General features: G+C 34.1%; 1 protein-coding gene across 2 annotated transcripts in view; it reads left to right on the top strand.

Moving 5' to 3' along the window:
* Window positions 1–16942, top strand: part of XPR1 (xenotropic and polytropic retrovirus receptor 1) — a 138025-nt gene that overhangs the window by 87705 nt on the left and 33378 nt on the right. The window contains exons 8-11 of one of the 2 annotated variants that reach the window (XM_069459295.1): window positions 7051–7241; window positions 7451–7630; window positions 12796–12967; window positions 14441–14635. In XM_069459295.1, the coding sequence (XP_069315396.1) occupies window positions 7051–7241; window positions 7451–7630; window positions 12796–12967; window positions 14441–14635 (738 nt within the window). The remainder of the gene's footprint in view (window positions 1–7050; window positions 7242–7450; window positions 7631–12795; window positions 12968–14440; window positions 14636–16942) is intronic. The other variant, XM_069459296.1, reaches the window with a different exon arrangement.

The raw sequence follows: 16942 nt of genomic DNA, 5'->3' as shown, positions 1-16942 counted from the left end.
CATTTTGGTCAACAGCAGACTGCATATATGAAGGTGGTACCATAAAATTATAATGGAGCTTCACACAGAGAGGATCTGAGGGAAAAAAAAAGATCATAACGTAGCTGAAAATTCCTGCTGCCTAATGACTTCATAACCATCATAATGTCATAACCCAATGCATTCATACTCATGTGTTTGTGGTGATGCTGGTGTAAACAAACCTATTGCACTGCCAGTCTTATAAAAGTTTATGTACATAATTATATATAGTATATAATACTTGATAATAAATGACTGTTATTGGTTTATGTATTTACTATACTATACTTTTTATCATTATTTTAGAGTGTACTCCTTCTACTTATTAAAAAAATTAACTGAAAACAGCCTCAGGCAGGCGCTTTGGGAAGTACTCCAGAAGGCATTGTTATCATAGGAGATGACAGCTCCATGCACGTTATTGCCCCTGAAGACCTTCCAATGGGAGAAGATGTGGAGGTGGAAGGCAGTGATATTTGTGATCTTGACTTTGTGCAGGCCTAGGCTAATGTGTGTATTTGTGTCAAGGTTTTTAACAAAAAGCTTGAAAAGTAAAAACAAAAATTTTTAAAATAGAAAAAAGCAAAGCTTATAGAAAGTAAAAAAGTTACAGTGAACTGTTATTGAAGAAAGAAAAAGTTTTTTATAAATTTAGTATAGCCTAAGTGTACAGTGCTTATAAAATCTACAGTAGTATACAGTAATGTCCTAGGCCTTCACGTTCACTCACCACTCGCTCATGTACCCCACCAACTTCTGATCCTGTAAGCTCCATTCATGGTAATTGCCCTATACAGATACGCCGTTTTTATCTTTTATACCAAATTTTTACTGTACTATTTCCATGTTTAGATGTGTTGTTTAGATACACAAATACTTACCATTTTGTTATAATTGCCTGCAGTATTCAGTACAGTAACATTCTGGACAGGTTTATAGCCTAGGATCAATAGGTTCACCTAACTGTACAATGATAAGAATAATGAACTACAGCTACATACAAGAATGTGGATGACTCTCACAGACAATGCTGAACAAAAGCCAAGCACAGAGCACATAATATATGATTTCACTCACGCAGAGTTCAAAAAACAGGCAAAAATCAGGACAGCGTTTACCCGTGGGAGCTAGATACCAATAGGAAAGGACATGAGGTGGCAATTCTGGGATGCTGATGATGTACTATTTCCTTTTCTTGGTGCTGATTCACTTTATCATTTTTCATTATATGTGAAGTATTTCTTGAAAGATAATAGACAAAATTATTAATATGATTTCCTTTAGGGAAGGGAATGGAGATCTGGAGTGAGAAGAGGCTTCTCATATCCTTTAACATTTGAGGTGCTTTTTCCTATATACATCTATTACTTGTTAACTTTTTTTAATGTTCTTTTAAAGAAAACTGATTTGACAACTTGGTACAGTACAGAGAGTGCTGTAATTTTGTAAGTTTTGGTATGAGCTTCTGTTTTGGATTTTTTTTTTTAAACAGGCACGTACTGGTTTATATGCAGTCTAGTCCCATTATTAAGTGTGCAGGCTCTGGAGCCAGATTGCAGGGTTATTAAATCCTTGTGACCCTGGGCAAGGGACCTAATTTGACTAAGCCTCAATTTCTTCATGTATCTGCTGAGGAAAACCAATTTATAGTGTTGCTGTGAGAATTAATAAAATTATACATGTAAAGCACTGAACACATTGCATAGCCCAGAATAAATGCTTGATGTAAGTTAGTTATTTTTTTAACTAAAAATTCATGAAGCCATGGAGAGTTTGGAATGGAACCATATATGTCTTACTTAATTCTTTGGGCCCATGGATCACAGAAATGATATGCTTATTCTTTTAAAAAAAGATACTAATTTATTTTGTTTTTTAATTCCCTGGAATTTTTCATGATGACTTTGTCTAGCAATTAGCAAGAGTTCTTATAGTTTAATCCCCAGGAAATCTATGAAAGCTTGCTCCAGGGAGATAACCTATACCCTTGTGGTTTTAGATTTAAGTGCCATTTGAAGTTTCTGATCTTTGACAAATAACTTGACTATTAACAGTTAAGATGAACACCATGTTTTTGAACCATTTGAAAATAAATCAGTTCATTCACTTAAATGTAATCTTCTGTTTTCATTCAGAAAAATGTATCTTTAGCCTTTATCGTTCTACAAAGGTCCTTGGGTTTTTTGTTGTTGCTGTTTTGTTTTTTTACCAACTTTTCTTACAAACTATGGAGTTCATAGTTGTTATTTTATTTGGATCATAGTTATTGAAAGGCATACAGATTTTCTAGTTCTTATGTTATCAAATAGAACTTGGTATTATAAATATGTATTTAGTTTTCATAAATGTATGTCACATTTCCTGATTGTGACAATTTTCTTCTTATGTAGAACAGAATACTACTGTTGCTAGGGTCATGAATATTTGAACCCTAACTAGGCTATTTAGCCTTCTTTTGTCTGTGGCCACAGATGTTAACTAGACAGAATTAGAAAATTTTGATATACTACAGCAAAGCTATCACTACCAATAGTAAAACAGTTCAATACATATGCCTAATACAGGAGTTAGTAATGTTGTCTTCAGATATATTTATTACTTTTTCCTATGCAGTTATTATTTTTTTGTCAAGGTGAAATTCATATAATGTAAAATTAACCATTATATTAAGGTGAACAATTCAGTGGCATTTAAGTACATTTACAATATTGTACAGCCACCACTTTACCTAGTTTTCAAATACATTCATCACCCCAAAAGGAAACCCCACTTTCCGTTGCCTTTTTCCCTAGCTGTTGGCAACCACAAGTCTGCTTTCTATCTCTGTGGATTTACCTATTCTAGATATTTCATATACATGAAATCATACAATATGAGGCATTTTGTGTTTGACTTCTTTGACTTAGCATAATGTTTTCAAAGTTCATCCATGTTTAAGCATGCATAAGTACTTCATTCCTTTTATGGCTGAATAGTATTCCACAATAGGTTTATCCATTCATTCATTGATGGACATCTGGATTGTTTCTACCTTTTGGCTATTGTGAATGGTGCTTCTGTGAATATACATATACGTGGATGTGTTTGAATACCTGTTTAATTTTCTGAAGAATGATCAAACTATTTTCCACAGAGGCTGTACCATTTTCTGTTTCTACCAGCAATTTATGAGCATTCCATTTTCTGCATATCCTTGCCAATACTTGTTTTCTGTGTTTTTGTTTTTTCATTATATCCATCTAAGTAGGTGTGAAATGGTATCTCCTTATGGTTTTAATTTGCATTTCCTTAATAACTAACCACATTAAGGATCTTTTCATGTGTTTTTTGATAATTTATATATTGTCTTTGGACAAATACCCAAGTCCTTTGCCCATTTTTTAATTGGGTTGCTTGTCTTTTTATTGTTAAATTATAAGAGTTCTTTATGTATTCTTAATACCAGACCCTTATCAGATAAATCATTTATAAATACTTTTTCCCATTCTGTAGATTGCCTTTTTACTTTCTTGATAGTGTCCATTGATGTTTTTAATTTTGATGAAGTCCAATTTATTTTTTAGTTGTTGCATATGCTTTTTTGTCATACCTAAGAATCCATGGCCAAATCCAAGGTCGTGAATATTTATCCTTACGTTTTCTTCTGAGTTTTATGATTTTAGTTCATATATTGAGTTCATCAGTTTTGGACTAATTTTTATATGTGACGTGAGATAGGGATCCAACTTCTTTCTTTTGCACGTGGATGTCCAGTTGTCCCAGCACTAGTTGAAGAGAATAACTGTCTTCCACTGAACAGTCTTGGTACTGTTGTTGAAAATCAATTGGCCATAGATGTATAGGTTTCTCTCTGGAGTCAGTCCTATTCCATTCATCTGTATGTATGTTTTTATGCCAGTGCCACACTGTTTTGATTACCATGGCTTTGTAGTAAGTTTTAAAACCACAAAGTGCTAGTTTTATTCTTCTTTTTCATTATTGTTTTGCCTATTTGGAGTCTCTTGCAATTCCTCTGAATTTAAGGATTGATTTTTCCATTTCTGGGGAAAAAAAGGCCATTGGAATTTTGGTACAGATTGCATTAAATCTATAGATTGCTTTGGGTAGTATTGCCACCGTAACAATATCAAGTCTTTGGGTCCATGAACACAAGATTTTTTTCTATATATTTAGGTCTACTTTAATTCTTTCAGCAATATTTTGTAGTTTTTAGTATACAAGCCTTTCATGCCCTTGGATAAAGTTATTCCTAGATGTTTTATTCTTTTGGATACTATTGTAATTGGAATTATTTTCTTAATTTCATTTCCAGATTGTCGTTGCTGGTGTATACAAACACTACCATATTTTGTGTGTTGATCTTGTACTCTGCAACTTTGATGAATTTATAACTCTAATAATTTTATTGTGGATTCTTGGGGATTTTTACTTATTATTTTTGTTTCTTGACTATTACAATATATCTGTGGTCTTTGCTTAGGAATCAGGATGTAAAACTATATACAGTTTTCCATTTACCACCTTCTAAATAATCTTGCTTTATACTTCTTCCCTTGCAGTTTGTTCTTCATGTAATAGCTACAGTAGCCTTTAAAGTAATTGATCAAGTCATGTCACTTATATGCAAAACCTTCCATAGGCTTGTACCTCAGGGTAAAAGCTTAAATCTTGACAAAGTCCTACAAAGTCCTATCTGATCTGCTACTGACCAACTCTTTATCACTTTACTTCTTGTTCATTCCAATCATAATGACCTTGGCCTTCTTCCTAGAACAATCTATCTTGAGGCCTTTGTACTTTCTTTCTACCTAGAACCCTAGTTCTCCAAATATTCCAGTGGTTCTTTCTCTATTTCTTTAAGGTTTCTATGAATGTCATCTTCTGAGAGTCTTCCCTGACCACCCTTCCTAAAATAGCACCTAACATCATTCTTTATCTCCTTGCCTTACTTTATTTTTTCTTCAAACCCCTTATCTGACATTGTACAGAATAGAAATTTCCTGAAGATAGGTATTTTGTCTGTTGTTCCCTACTGAATCCCCAGCTTTTAGAATGGTGTCAGGTATAATAGGCACCTAGTAAATATTTGTCAAATGAACTAGTAAGTGAAGTTTCCTTAAGTAAAAGTAAAAAGAAACTAATATATACTGAATATTCATAATCAGCCAAACATTATTCTAGGCATTTGATATATGTTGTTCATATTTAATCTTCTCAATAAACTTATGAGAATAGATATTATTCCCATTGTTCAACAAGGAAACTGAGACTTAGAAAAATTAAATAATTTGCCCTAGCCAGGATTTAAAATCTAGTCTATAGTACTTGATTCCCAAGAAAAGGCTTTCTGTACCCTAGGGGTTTGTTTGGGTTTTTGTTTCTTCGTTTGATTTTGAGACAGGATCTTGCTCTGTTGCCCAGGCTAGTGCAGTGGCATCATCATAACTCACTGCAACCTCAAACTCCTGGGCTCAGGCAATCCTCCTGCCTCAGCCTCCCGAGTAGCAGGAACTACAGGTACATGCCACCAAACCCAGCTAATTTTTTTATTTTTTGTAGAGATGGGTGTCACACTGTGTTGCCCAGGCTGGTCTCGAACTCCTGGCCTCAAGCAATCCTCCCACCTTGGCTTCCCAAAGTGCTAGGATTATATGTGTGAGCCACCATGCCTGGCCTATTTTTTAATTATTAAATGTTTTATGTATTATAGAGAATACAAAGATAAATAATAGTTATTTAAATTAAGTATATGTTAGTACATAATTAAATTTCAAAGGAGTGTACTATCAATAAATTTTATAGTTATTTGGAAAATCATTAGACCAAATGGAAATGTCTGACACATGGTATGCTCAAAACGAAACACGTTGATTCAATGAATTTATGAACAGGTAAGGATTTGGTTCTTAAATAATAAGTAAAATTTGAATTGGTGGAGAGAAAGAACAAGGCCATTTTAGGTACAGGAAATAACATAAGCAAATGTGAAAAGCAAACTTTTTACACAGATAATAAAATTCATTAGGCACTGAGAATTAATGTTTAGGGGTGCTGTGAGATAAATTTGGGGAAAGTGAGTTGGTAAATTGTGAAGAACTTGAATTGCAAGGCTAAGGTGTTTGAACATTGTGATTATTAGAGAGCTGCAGAATAATGATGATACTGAACATTTGTATAGGCCTATTTATATGGGCAATAGAATGTAGTGCTTAAGAGTGTGAACTTTGGAGCAAAATGATCTGAGTTCAAATCCTGGGTTAGCTCAGTAACCCTGAGCAAAGGACTTAACCTCTCTGTGCTCTAGTTTCTTAATCAAGTGGAGATAATAATTTTTAAGTCAAAGAGCCATTATGATGATTAAATGAATTATTAAATTATTATATGTGAAAATACTGAGAACAATGCTTAGCATTAAGCATTCTATAAATAGTAACTTATTTGTATGACATTTAAATTTTCACGTTGCTTTCACGTGTACTATTTCTTTTCATTTTCACAGCAACTCTGTAAGGTAGGTATTACTATAATCTGTTTAATGATGGAAAAAACAAAGCCAAAGAGGTTATGTCGTGCCAGAAATCCCCAGCTGACAGAACTGATCTTAAGATTCAAAACCGACCTCTTGTTATGACAGGGGGCCGTTCATCCTCTGTGACAAATGTAGCTTGCTCTTGCTCTATAAACCTATCTTGCTCTGCCTCAATAAACTTCATTTCATGCTCAAAAAAGAAAAAAAAAGATTCAAAACCATTTCACCATGACTCTATAATCTAAGAAACTAATGGAACATTGGAATAACATGCTAAAAGTCATGTTTTAGGAAATTATTCAGGTGGCCTTCTGCAGAGTAAAATGAAGAAGGGAAAGAATCTGGAGGCAAGTTTTTCGGGCTCTTAAAATAATCTAGGTTTAGGTTTCATTTATGAAAAATTTCTGTGCCGGGGATATATCATTGAGAATGAAGAGAAAAGATAATTAAAGAAGACATTGTGGATTTTATTACTAACCAGTATATTAATATTCTTTCAGCTGTATTTAAACTTGAAGCAGATAGAAGTATATGGCCCTTGATAAGAATCTATCGGGGTGGCTTTCTTCTGATTGAATTCCTTTTTCTACTGGGCATCAACACGTATGGTTGGAGACAGGCTGGAGTAAATCATGTGCTCATTTTCGAACTTAATCCGAGAAGCAATTTGTCTCATCAACATCTCTTTGAGGTAATCAAAGCAAGACATAACATTCCACAAATATAGTTTGCATTAGCTGTATAGCTGGTTTAGTGGGTACTTAAATCTATCTTCTACTTGAAGAGGACTATTGACTTATTAACCAATCATTTTTCTTACCTTTGTTTTATTATAGATATTTCTGAGTGATGGTAAAAATAACAGTTTTCTCTCTTTTTGTCTTCCCCATCCTTTACCAGATTGCTGGATTCCTCGGGATATTGTGGTGCCTGAGCCTTCTGGCATGCTTCTTTGCTCCAATTAGTGTCATCCCCACATATGTGTATCCACTTGCCCTTTATGGATTTATGGTTTTCTTTCTTATCAACCCCACTAAAACTTTCTATTATAAATCCCGGTTTTGGCTGCTTAAACTGCTGGTAAGTTCAGAAACTTGTATACCATTTTTAGAGTGATACATCGGTCGTTGGCTTCCTCTAGGAACAAACTGAGGCTGCTGGGTTGAGTAACTCCAGAAGGCACTGTTCACATTGTAATTTATTTGAGTAGTGCCCCAGCTTCAAGATCAAAAAATACAATGTGACTGACACTCTTGAAGTTGTGTAATGTTGCAGCCCTGGAAAAGGACTCATGCATTTTTTCCTCCTAAAACAGAGTATGAAGTGGCCAGATTTGAAATGATTTTGCAAGTTATAATCATTTATTACTTCATTATATACATTATTTAACCAGCTGTGTTAACATATAAAATTCTATAAGTTTCCATTTTAAAAAAAGTAGTAAAGCTATTGTTACCTTGCCTGTTTAATTGATATAAATAGTCAGCCAAACAATATATTTTAGGAAAGATTTGTTCTCTAAAAGCAGTAGGAATATCTCGCCAGAACACCAAGCTTAATTTGAGAAATTGACTTTGATTCTTTTTTGTAATAAGTTCCATTTCTTTTTCTACTTGTTTCTGATCTCAAAATCACTTAATTATGATAGGATATAGAGTTTTCTACAAAAATGAAAAGCTTTATCCTGTAAAGATAGCTCTGGGAAGGGACTTTTGCTTATTCCTAAATTAAGACAGCTCTATTTTGAAAATCAATTGAGAATGCTTTCATATAATTATTTCTTAAGATTATAAATTATAACTTATGTAGAGTGAAAGTTAGTGATTAAATTGACCAGTTGCTATACAAACTTTCAGAATTGCCATAATTGTTTTCTCACCTCTTTTTCACCTATAAGTATACCTCCTTGAAGACTAGTTTTTATTTCTTTTTCTTTTGTATGCCCGTTAAGATTAGCAGAGTTCTTTTGTTTTTAGTAATACATAACTGAATTTTTAAAAATCTGAAGACAAAATATGGCTTTCTATTTCTTATAAAAAGGTGGTAAGTACTTAACAAATAAAAAGCAATATATGTTCTAATTAAGGTAAGTATAAAAATTAGGAAAAGAAGGTGGCCCAAATCTCTTTGACTTTTCTTTTCCAAAGTTAATTGTTTTTTCTTTGTATTTCTTATGGAAATTTCCACCAACATTTGAGAATCTCTCTTTTCCCTCCAATTTCATCTTTTTAACAAAGCGTGAATCTTCACTTTAAGTGTAGCACTCTTAGGCCTAAGTTTGGGGTTTGACTTCTGTGTTTGGAACTTAAATGTACGAGAGTATTTTGATTAGCCATAAGTGTACCATTGCCTTTAATACGTTTTGTCATCACCTAGCAAATATGCTTTCTAGAGAAGTTTGTTTGTTTTTGGGTTTGAAGACAGAAGAAAAGTTTGATCCACTGTTTCTCTCTTGATATTTATACTAAAAATTAAGTCATTACCAGTTTTCATGATATTAGGTTACGTTTATTTGAGATTGTCATTTTATTACTAGATTTTGTGGAGTTTTTAAACTGTGTTATATAAAAAATGTAGCGTTCTTCTGGCTACAGAGAAATACCTTTAAGATATAAATACCTATTATTTCCTGCCTCAATAAATATGAAATCTTCATAAAGTTATTTTTAAATGAGATTTTGGAAGACTCAAAAAACTCAAGTGCTATTATGATTGCAGAATTGCAATAACAGGATAATATAGTTGTGCGCATTGTGTGCTAAGTGAGCATTTCCCCAGTGCATCCTTCTTTGTTCAAATAGCAAGCTGTGATTCATGCATGACCAGTTACTCTTATTAGCAGAAGGATTCTCCATTGAGTCTACATTTATCTATGCGTTTGCTGTGTGTTTGTTAATAAATGAGGACTTCTTAATGGAATAGATTGGCAATGATGATATAATAAGCAGGAATAAAAGAATAATAAAATGCACTATCAGAAGCAGTGAAGTATAGAAAGAAATATTGTGGTTTGTAATTTTTGTAATAAGAGTTATAAACAGGAAGAATGTTATTATTTATAGATCATTTTAACATTAATTGACCTGTTGACTTATTTTAATTCAAATCTCACTGAGAAAACTTGCCCTTAGACTTAGTATATTGCTAGTGAATTAATAAGAATGTTTCCACTCCAGTTCTGTTTTTCTGATAAAGGTTTTTTAAAACCTCATCCTAGAGAAAAACTATATTTCCTTTTTCCTTTGTTTTTCTTTAATTTTTAGTGGGAATAGCACTTATGTCATTTGGCCATAGTGGTAGGCACTGGGTCCCATTTATATGCTTATTTGTGTTAGAATCTATGGAATTAATATATGCTACAGTATCAAAAAAGCTAAAAAAACTTTTATAAGAAATTGATTTATTCTTATATGAACATTACGTGTCAAATTAGTATAAGTTATGTACATCCATTAGGTCATACATGTTCTCCCCAAATCTGTATTTGCCTCAATCAGAAATCCAATTAGGAAGCATAAAATATACCTCAGATTTTCTAAACAAAAATATCAAGCTATTCTTATAGCAGACTAATTAAAGTTTTAAAATTAGAGTCCTTTGTTATATAATTTAGAAATCGGTTTTTAGCAATATTTTCTTTGGTTGTATAATAAAAATTTCACATTTTTTAAATAATAATAAAGTGGTATTCTTATTTAATAATGTATTGTATATGTATTGATTTATTTAATTTTTTTAATAACCCATAAGGTTGGAGCTGCTATTAATCCCCATTTTGTAAATGAAGAAACCTTTATTCGAAGGAGTTAAATAATGTTAACATATTCTTTCTGAATAACTTATTAGTGGCTTTTTTTGTGTATGTGATAAAACATTAGGTATCCAGAATTATCTCTAGCTTTGGTAATTCTATTACTCCAGGGAATTGTGTTATCATTTTATTCAATCATAATAAGGTAGAAGTAGAGAAGTTGAAAGGCCTTAATCAGAATAAGAAAAGAAAGGAGAAGTGAGTTACAGGCTTCTCAGAAGGAGAATTCAAATAAATCTATTACAAAATGAATTTGACTATGTGCAAATGTCAGGGAGTTAAGTATGATCTATTTATTTTCTACCTTTCACCCTACCTTTGACAGGGCTACTTGTTCTTTCCTCTGTATTTCCAGGGTATTTTGTATATATCTCTATAATAGCACATACCATATGGTGCTATAATTATATTTTTAGGTATTTATTTGCCCAACTATACTGTGGGTCTTTGAGGCCTTTGAGGGTAGAGACTGTTTTATTTATCCCTGTACTTCCACAATGTCTGACATAGAAATACTTAATAAGTGTTTGCTAAATACATTAATGACTATATTCTTTCCTTCATTAGTTGTATTATACCAGCATTTACTACTCCCTTTCTTCCTCTTTTTGTCTTCTCTTTTTTGTGAATTTTCCCTTCCTCTCATTTTCTTTTTATTTTCTTGCCATTCCCATCCCTTTCCAGTCTCATCCCTTCATCCCTTTGTTTCTTGTTTAATGTGTTATCTTCCTCTTCTACTCTCATGGAGATTTTCTTTATTAGCAGGTTTTGAGGGTGGGTTTGGCAGATTGTGAGAGCAAACTACACGAGTAGTCTGCCTCGTGTCAGTTAGAAAGAAGAAATTTGCCCTAGGCTACCAAAAAGTCCATGATCAGAGATTGAATTAGACTTCCTGATCCTTTGGTGTTATACCTAAATTATCCGCTTATCTCTGTCTCTTTGAATTCTTTTAGTGCATTCTGCACCTTAGAGTTGCTTAAAATATTGCAAAAACTGTGGCCAGAACTTCTTCATGTGTAGATAACTACTATCTCACCCTCACCACCCCACCTCAAAAGATGTTTGCTATATCTGGAGCTTATGGTTGCAGTTGATATAGCCTGTCTCTCTGGCTTATTGGACTCATGTATAAAGTATGGGAGTGATCAAGAGACTGAGCCATAGAACCAAAATATATCAGCTCCAGAAAATAATGTCGCAAAGCCTGCGTTATGTCTCTCAGACACCTGGTTGAGCTTCCGAAGCTCCAAGACAGTACCTTACATGAATAGTTGACACCCGGGATTAATTCATAACATAGTCATTTACCTTTCTGAAATAATACAGAGAACCATTTAGAGAAAGAATAGAAAGAACCAGCCATGTCTGAGGAGTGAGTCCCAGGTTGAACATTTTTTCAAAATGAATACAGCTAAATGGCCAGGGAGCTAGAGATTTAGACTCATTTTCTCAAAACTGCTACTTAGTCAGAATTCCTTGTTTCAGAAATTCCATTTTCTCCTATATAAGATAGAAGGGGTCTGACAGGATGAGGATTAAGGCTACCTTCATTCCATCTTATTTCAAGAAGGTTTGTCAAGGCAATCTGCCCAATTTGAGCCTATTTCTAGTGAGTGCATTAGTATCTATTATATTTCCCTTCTCTGTGTTGGGAGGGTTTCCCTTTGCAGTGGTAAACAGACTTCCACAAAAAAGGTCAGGGTGAGTTTGTGTAGGTCTTCTGTAAAATGGAGAGATCAGTAATACCTAGCTCATAGAATTGTTATGAGGATTGAGGAAATGCCTACACATATCCTGAAGAAAATGTACTGCATGGGTTACTGCTCGATACATTCAACCTTAATACATTTATCATTGTTTTCAGAACAGTGGGAAGAGGGCTGATTTTTGTGGTGTAATTTCAAGATGAACACAATCATCACCATGGCATTAGTGAAGTGAAAGTGACTTTGGTTAGAGAATAAAGAATGCTTCAGATGGCATACCATCCTTTCCTACCTGTCCTCTGTAAGCAAGGAAGAGCTTTGCATTCAGTTAGCTAAGATCAAGAGCATTCCAGAGATTATCATAGCACTTGCCTCTCCAGCTAAACTTACTTTAGAACCTAACCTTAGAGTTCCTCTTGGGGCTTCTACCACTCTCTCTGCTTTCAACTTCAACTTTTCCCACTTCTTTGCTATTTCCTAATTGTAGTTATTCCTGCCTTTCCCCCTCCTCTATTTCCTTTCTTAATTATTCATTCAACTCATTGCCTTCACTGCTAATTCTCAACCTAGCCACTGTTACCAGGTCCCATTGTTTGTGATTGGTTCCTTGGTTTCCATTTTATCAGCTAAAGCTGATCATGCTGAATGATCAGACGTGAATTAGAGAAATTTAATATGACTTTTCTTGTTTCTATGTTTTCTGATTTTTTTTTTTTTCTTTCTCTCAGTTTCGAGTATTTACAGCCCCCTTCCATAAGGTAGGCTTTGCTGATTTCTGGCTGGCCGATCAGCTGAACAGCCTGTCAGTGATACTGATGGACCTGGAATATATGATCTGCTTCTACAGTTTGGAGCTCAAATGGGATGAAACTAAGGGCCTGTTGCCAAATGATTTAGAAGGTAGGGTACAAATTTGCATCCACACTATTAATTGCCAGTGTAAAGCAAGCAGTGTTGGTAATGATAAATGAGAAAGTTAAGGTCATGATGAAAACTCTTCCAATAATATTATAAACTTAATTAAATGTTCTTGGCACTCTGTTAGCAATTTCTTTATCTGATATAATTTGGCTTTTAAATTATGTGTTAGGATTTTAGCCATCTATTTGCCAGGAGATTTACAACTTACACTTAAAGAATTCTAAAATTATTTTTTTAAAAGTTCTAGTATATTGGTAGTTATATTACAAATGTTTAGTGCCAACGATTTGTCACAGTGTTGCTTTATAATACCATGTAGATAGCAGTGATCAAAAATACTGATTATTAAGAATTAGATTAAGTGCTTTGAGAAAATCATTATAAACTGCTTTTTAATTCTTATTTGGAACCTTGTTTTTCTTCTGGCTCTTTTTCCCAGTCTTAGTTTATGCCAGGAGTTCAAGTTATTAAAGAATTTTCCTTCATGACAGAGATTTGATTTAGACAGATTATGTAACATCTGACTAACAAAAGTTAATGATGAAGCCAGTTCACACATTTTCATTGATTGCCAGTGGATCACAACTCTGTTGTAGGTTGATCACACTGTAATACATAACCGAAATTCAAAGAAAAATTGATTTACCAATTCTATTCTTATTTAAAAACACAAAATCCATTTTTGGTTTAAAAAAAAAGGGTGGGGCACAGTGGCTCACACCTGTAATCCTAATTAGCACTTTGGGAGGCTGAGGTGGGAGGATCACTTCAGGTTGGGAGTTCCAGACCAGCCTGAGCAAAAGTGAGACCCTGTCTCTACAAAAAATAGAAAAATTAGCTGGGTGTGGTGGTGTGCACCAATAGTCCCAGCTACTTGGGAGGCTGAGGCAGGAGGATCACAGGAGCCCAGAAGTTTGAGGTTGCAGTGAACTATGATGATGCCCCCACTGCACTCTAGCCAGGGAGATAGAGCAAGACCCTGTCTCAAAAAAAAAAAAAAAAGGACCATAAGAGCAAGTACCCTTGGATGTAGTATGTTATGGTGGTTTGGAGTTCATGAAATTGCCTAGAGTCACCTATGATACTTGGTAGGTTTTCCAGATGTTTCCAATTTCAGAGCCAAACAGTTTTTCCCCCTTTGATTAGTGTACTTATATTTTAATTTTCTTATAGTTTTGTCACACTCCAAATAAAGTGATTCCAGGACAGATATCCAGAAATCTGAGAGAGCAGATTTTCCCACTTGTCCCCCCTACATATTTTACCATCTCTCCTTGGCTTATCTACCACTAAAAACCTTGAGAATGTAATAGTTGCAAAGAAAAAAGTGATTCTGAAACTCAGGCTTCTTGCTTTTTTATGCACTTGGTAGTGGTTACACTATATGGCTAAATGATGTGAACAAGTTATTTTTTTAATTGTAATTTTTTTTCTTCTTTGAAATCTTCACAGAACCAGGAATTTGCCACAAATATACATATGGTGTGCGGGCCATTGTTCAGTGCATTCCTGCTTGGCTTCGCTTCATCCAGTGCCTGCGCAGATACCGAGACACAAAAAGGGCCTTTCCTCATTTAGTTAATGCGGGCAAATATTCCACAACTTTCTTCATGGTGACGTTTGCAGCCCTTTACCACACTCACAAAGGTATTCTATGATTGGCTATGAAGAGATTTTTCAAAACTTGGATTCTTACTACTTGAATCTGTTTCTTACTCTTGTTATTTTTCCATTTGTCATGCTCTTTGTTTTTTCCATTGAAATTCCAGTTCCCTCAGTTATACCAGTTTGTTCAACTGACAAACTGGTTAGTCTCATTCCAGTATTTACTGACAGGTACCATTGCAAAGAAGCACAGTCACCTAGAGTAAGAAGAATATGTGATGATGTTTAAAATCCTGAATTATGTTTAATGGGTTCAGTCTACAGATACCTTGGGTTTTCATTTGAATTTTTAGACTTCCTTCTTCATTAATGAGGTTGGGAAATGGCTAGGTGAAAAAGATTCCCTGTGGCAATCAAATATATTTTTAATCGCTTTCCTTCACCAAGTAGTAAGGATTGTTTCCAGGCCATTTAACTGCAAATTGAGTTCTCTGATCCCTCTAGTTTCTCATCTCCATGGCAACCTGTTATTACTTGAGACTGCTCTTCTGTTGGGAAGAGAAAAAGCTTTTAAGTTCTGAGCCACATGCAGTCATTCCTTTTGAATTTTTAACCTTTTTCCAAGAACTGTCAATCAATGATTTAGCTTCCTTTTACTAAAATGCATTCTTTCTTTGTCTGTTTAAATCAATATCAGCCCACACCTTAGACGCTGCACTTTTTCATATGTAGGTGGTAAAGAAGTGTTACTAATTGAAATCATTATAGTTATTTTTAAATACTTTGGCAAAAAAAATTTCAGCGATTTTTTTAAATTGCGAGGCCATATTTAGTGCTACAAAATTGCTACTTATCTAAAGTGTGTCTGATGGTCATTGAAAGGTTAGGGCATTGCTTCAGTAAGCCTTGAGACTTAGTCCAGCAGGACATACTATAACGTACTTCCACTTTTTGCAGTAGATTCTGTGGTTAGAGTAGTATTGATAAACATAGCCAATAATTTTACCACCATGTCAGCTCTCTTGTTAAATGGTATAATTTAACTAAGTATGTCAGTGGAGGAAACATTCCCAAAGCTCCCATAATTTTAACTCTTATGAGGAATGCTGTTATTCAGTTCAGGCATGCATCATGATTTAGAAGGTTGTTACTAGAGAATTTACAAATCAGGCAACTCATTTGGTACACATGGTATTTTATGACTCCTTTTACTAAATTATCAAGAACCCTTTACTCTTCTTCCATCCCAGGTAAAAATGAGTACTTTTTTTAGGGTGAATATTTTAGAACATAATGTATCTTTAACTGCAGTTGACCCTTGAACAACTTGGGGGTTAGGGACACCAACCCCCATGTAGCCAAAATTCCATGTATAACTTTTGACTTTCTCAGAAACTTAACTACTGATAGCATGCCTTATAATATAGACAGTTGATTAATACATGTTTTATATGTTATGTGTATTATATACTATATTCTTAAAGTCAGCTAGAGAAAAAATGTTATTAAGAAAATCATAAAGAGGAGAAAATATATTTATTATTCATGAAGTGGAATTATTTTTTTTTCATGAGGGATGGGTATCCAAGCACAATTGGTTATACTTAGATTCTGTTTTATTTTAGTTTAAAATTTTAGGCATTTATTTAGAGGTTCTTTTAAAAAGTTAAACAATGTTCATGTTTCATCTGTACATTTTAGCATTATAGAGATAGATTTTATTTTTATTTTTTTATTTCAGGATATTATGGGGTATAAACATTTTGGTTACATGTTATGACTTTGCCTCACCCAAGCCAGGATTAGAGGCGTGCCCTTCCCCCATACAATGCTCACCACATCCATTAGTTGTGAGTTTACCCCCCCACCCCCCCAAGACCCAGTGAATATTATTACCATGTGAGCACCTTAGTGTTGATCAGTTAGTGCCAATTTGATGACGAGTACATGTGGTGCTTATTTTTCCATTCTTGGAATACCTCACTTCGGAGGATGGGCTCAAACTCTATCCAGGATATTATAAGAGGTGCTAGATCACCACTGTTTTTTGTAATTGAGTAGTATTCCATTGTATACATATACCATATTTTATTAATCCACTCATAGATTGAGGGGCACTTGGGTTGTTTCCTCATCCTTGCAATAGTGAATTGTGCTGCGCTAAACATTCAAGTGCAGATGTCTTTATTGTAGAATGTCTTTTGTTCCTTTGGATAGATGCCTAGTAGTGCAATTGCTGGATCAAATGGTATTTCTATTTTTGGCTCTTTGAGGTATCTCCAAATTATTTTCCACAGGGGTTGTACTAATTTGCAGTCCCACCAGCAGTGTAAGAGTGTTCCTATCTCT

This window comes from Eulemur rufifrons, chromosome 27, assembly GCF_041146395.1.
Source record: "Eulemur rufifrons isolate Redbay chromosome 27, OSU_ERuf_1, whole genome shotgun sequence".
Classification (NCBI taxonomy): Eukaryota; Metazoa; Chordata; class Mammalia; order Primates; family Lemuridae; genus Eulemur; species Eulemur rufifrons.
This window is presented reverse-complemented; position numbering and strand designations above follow the sequence as displayed.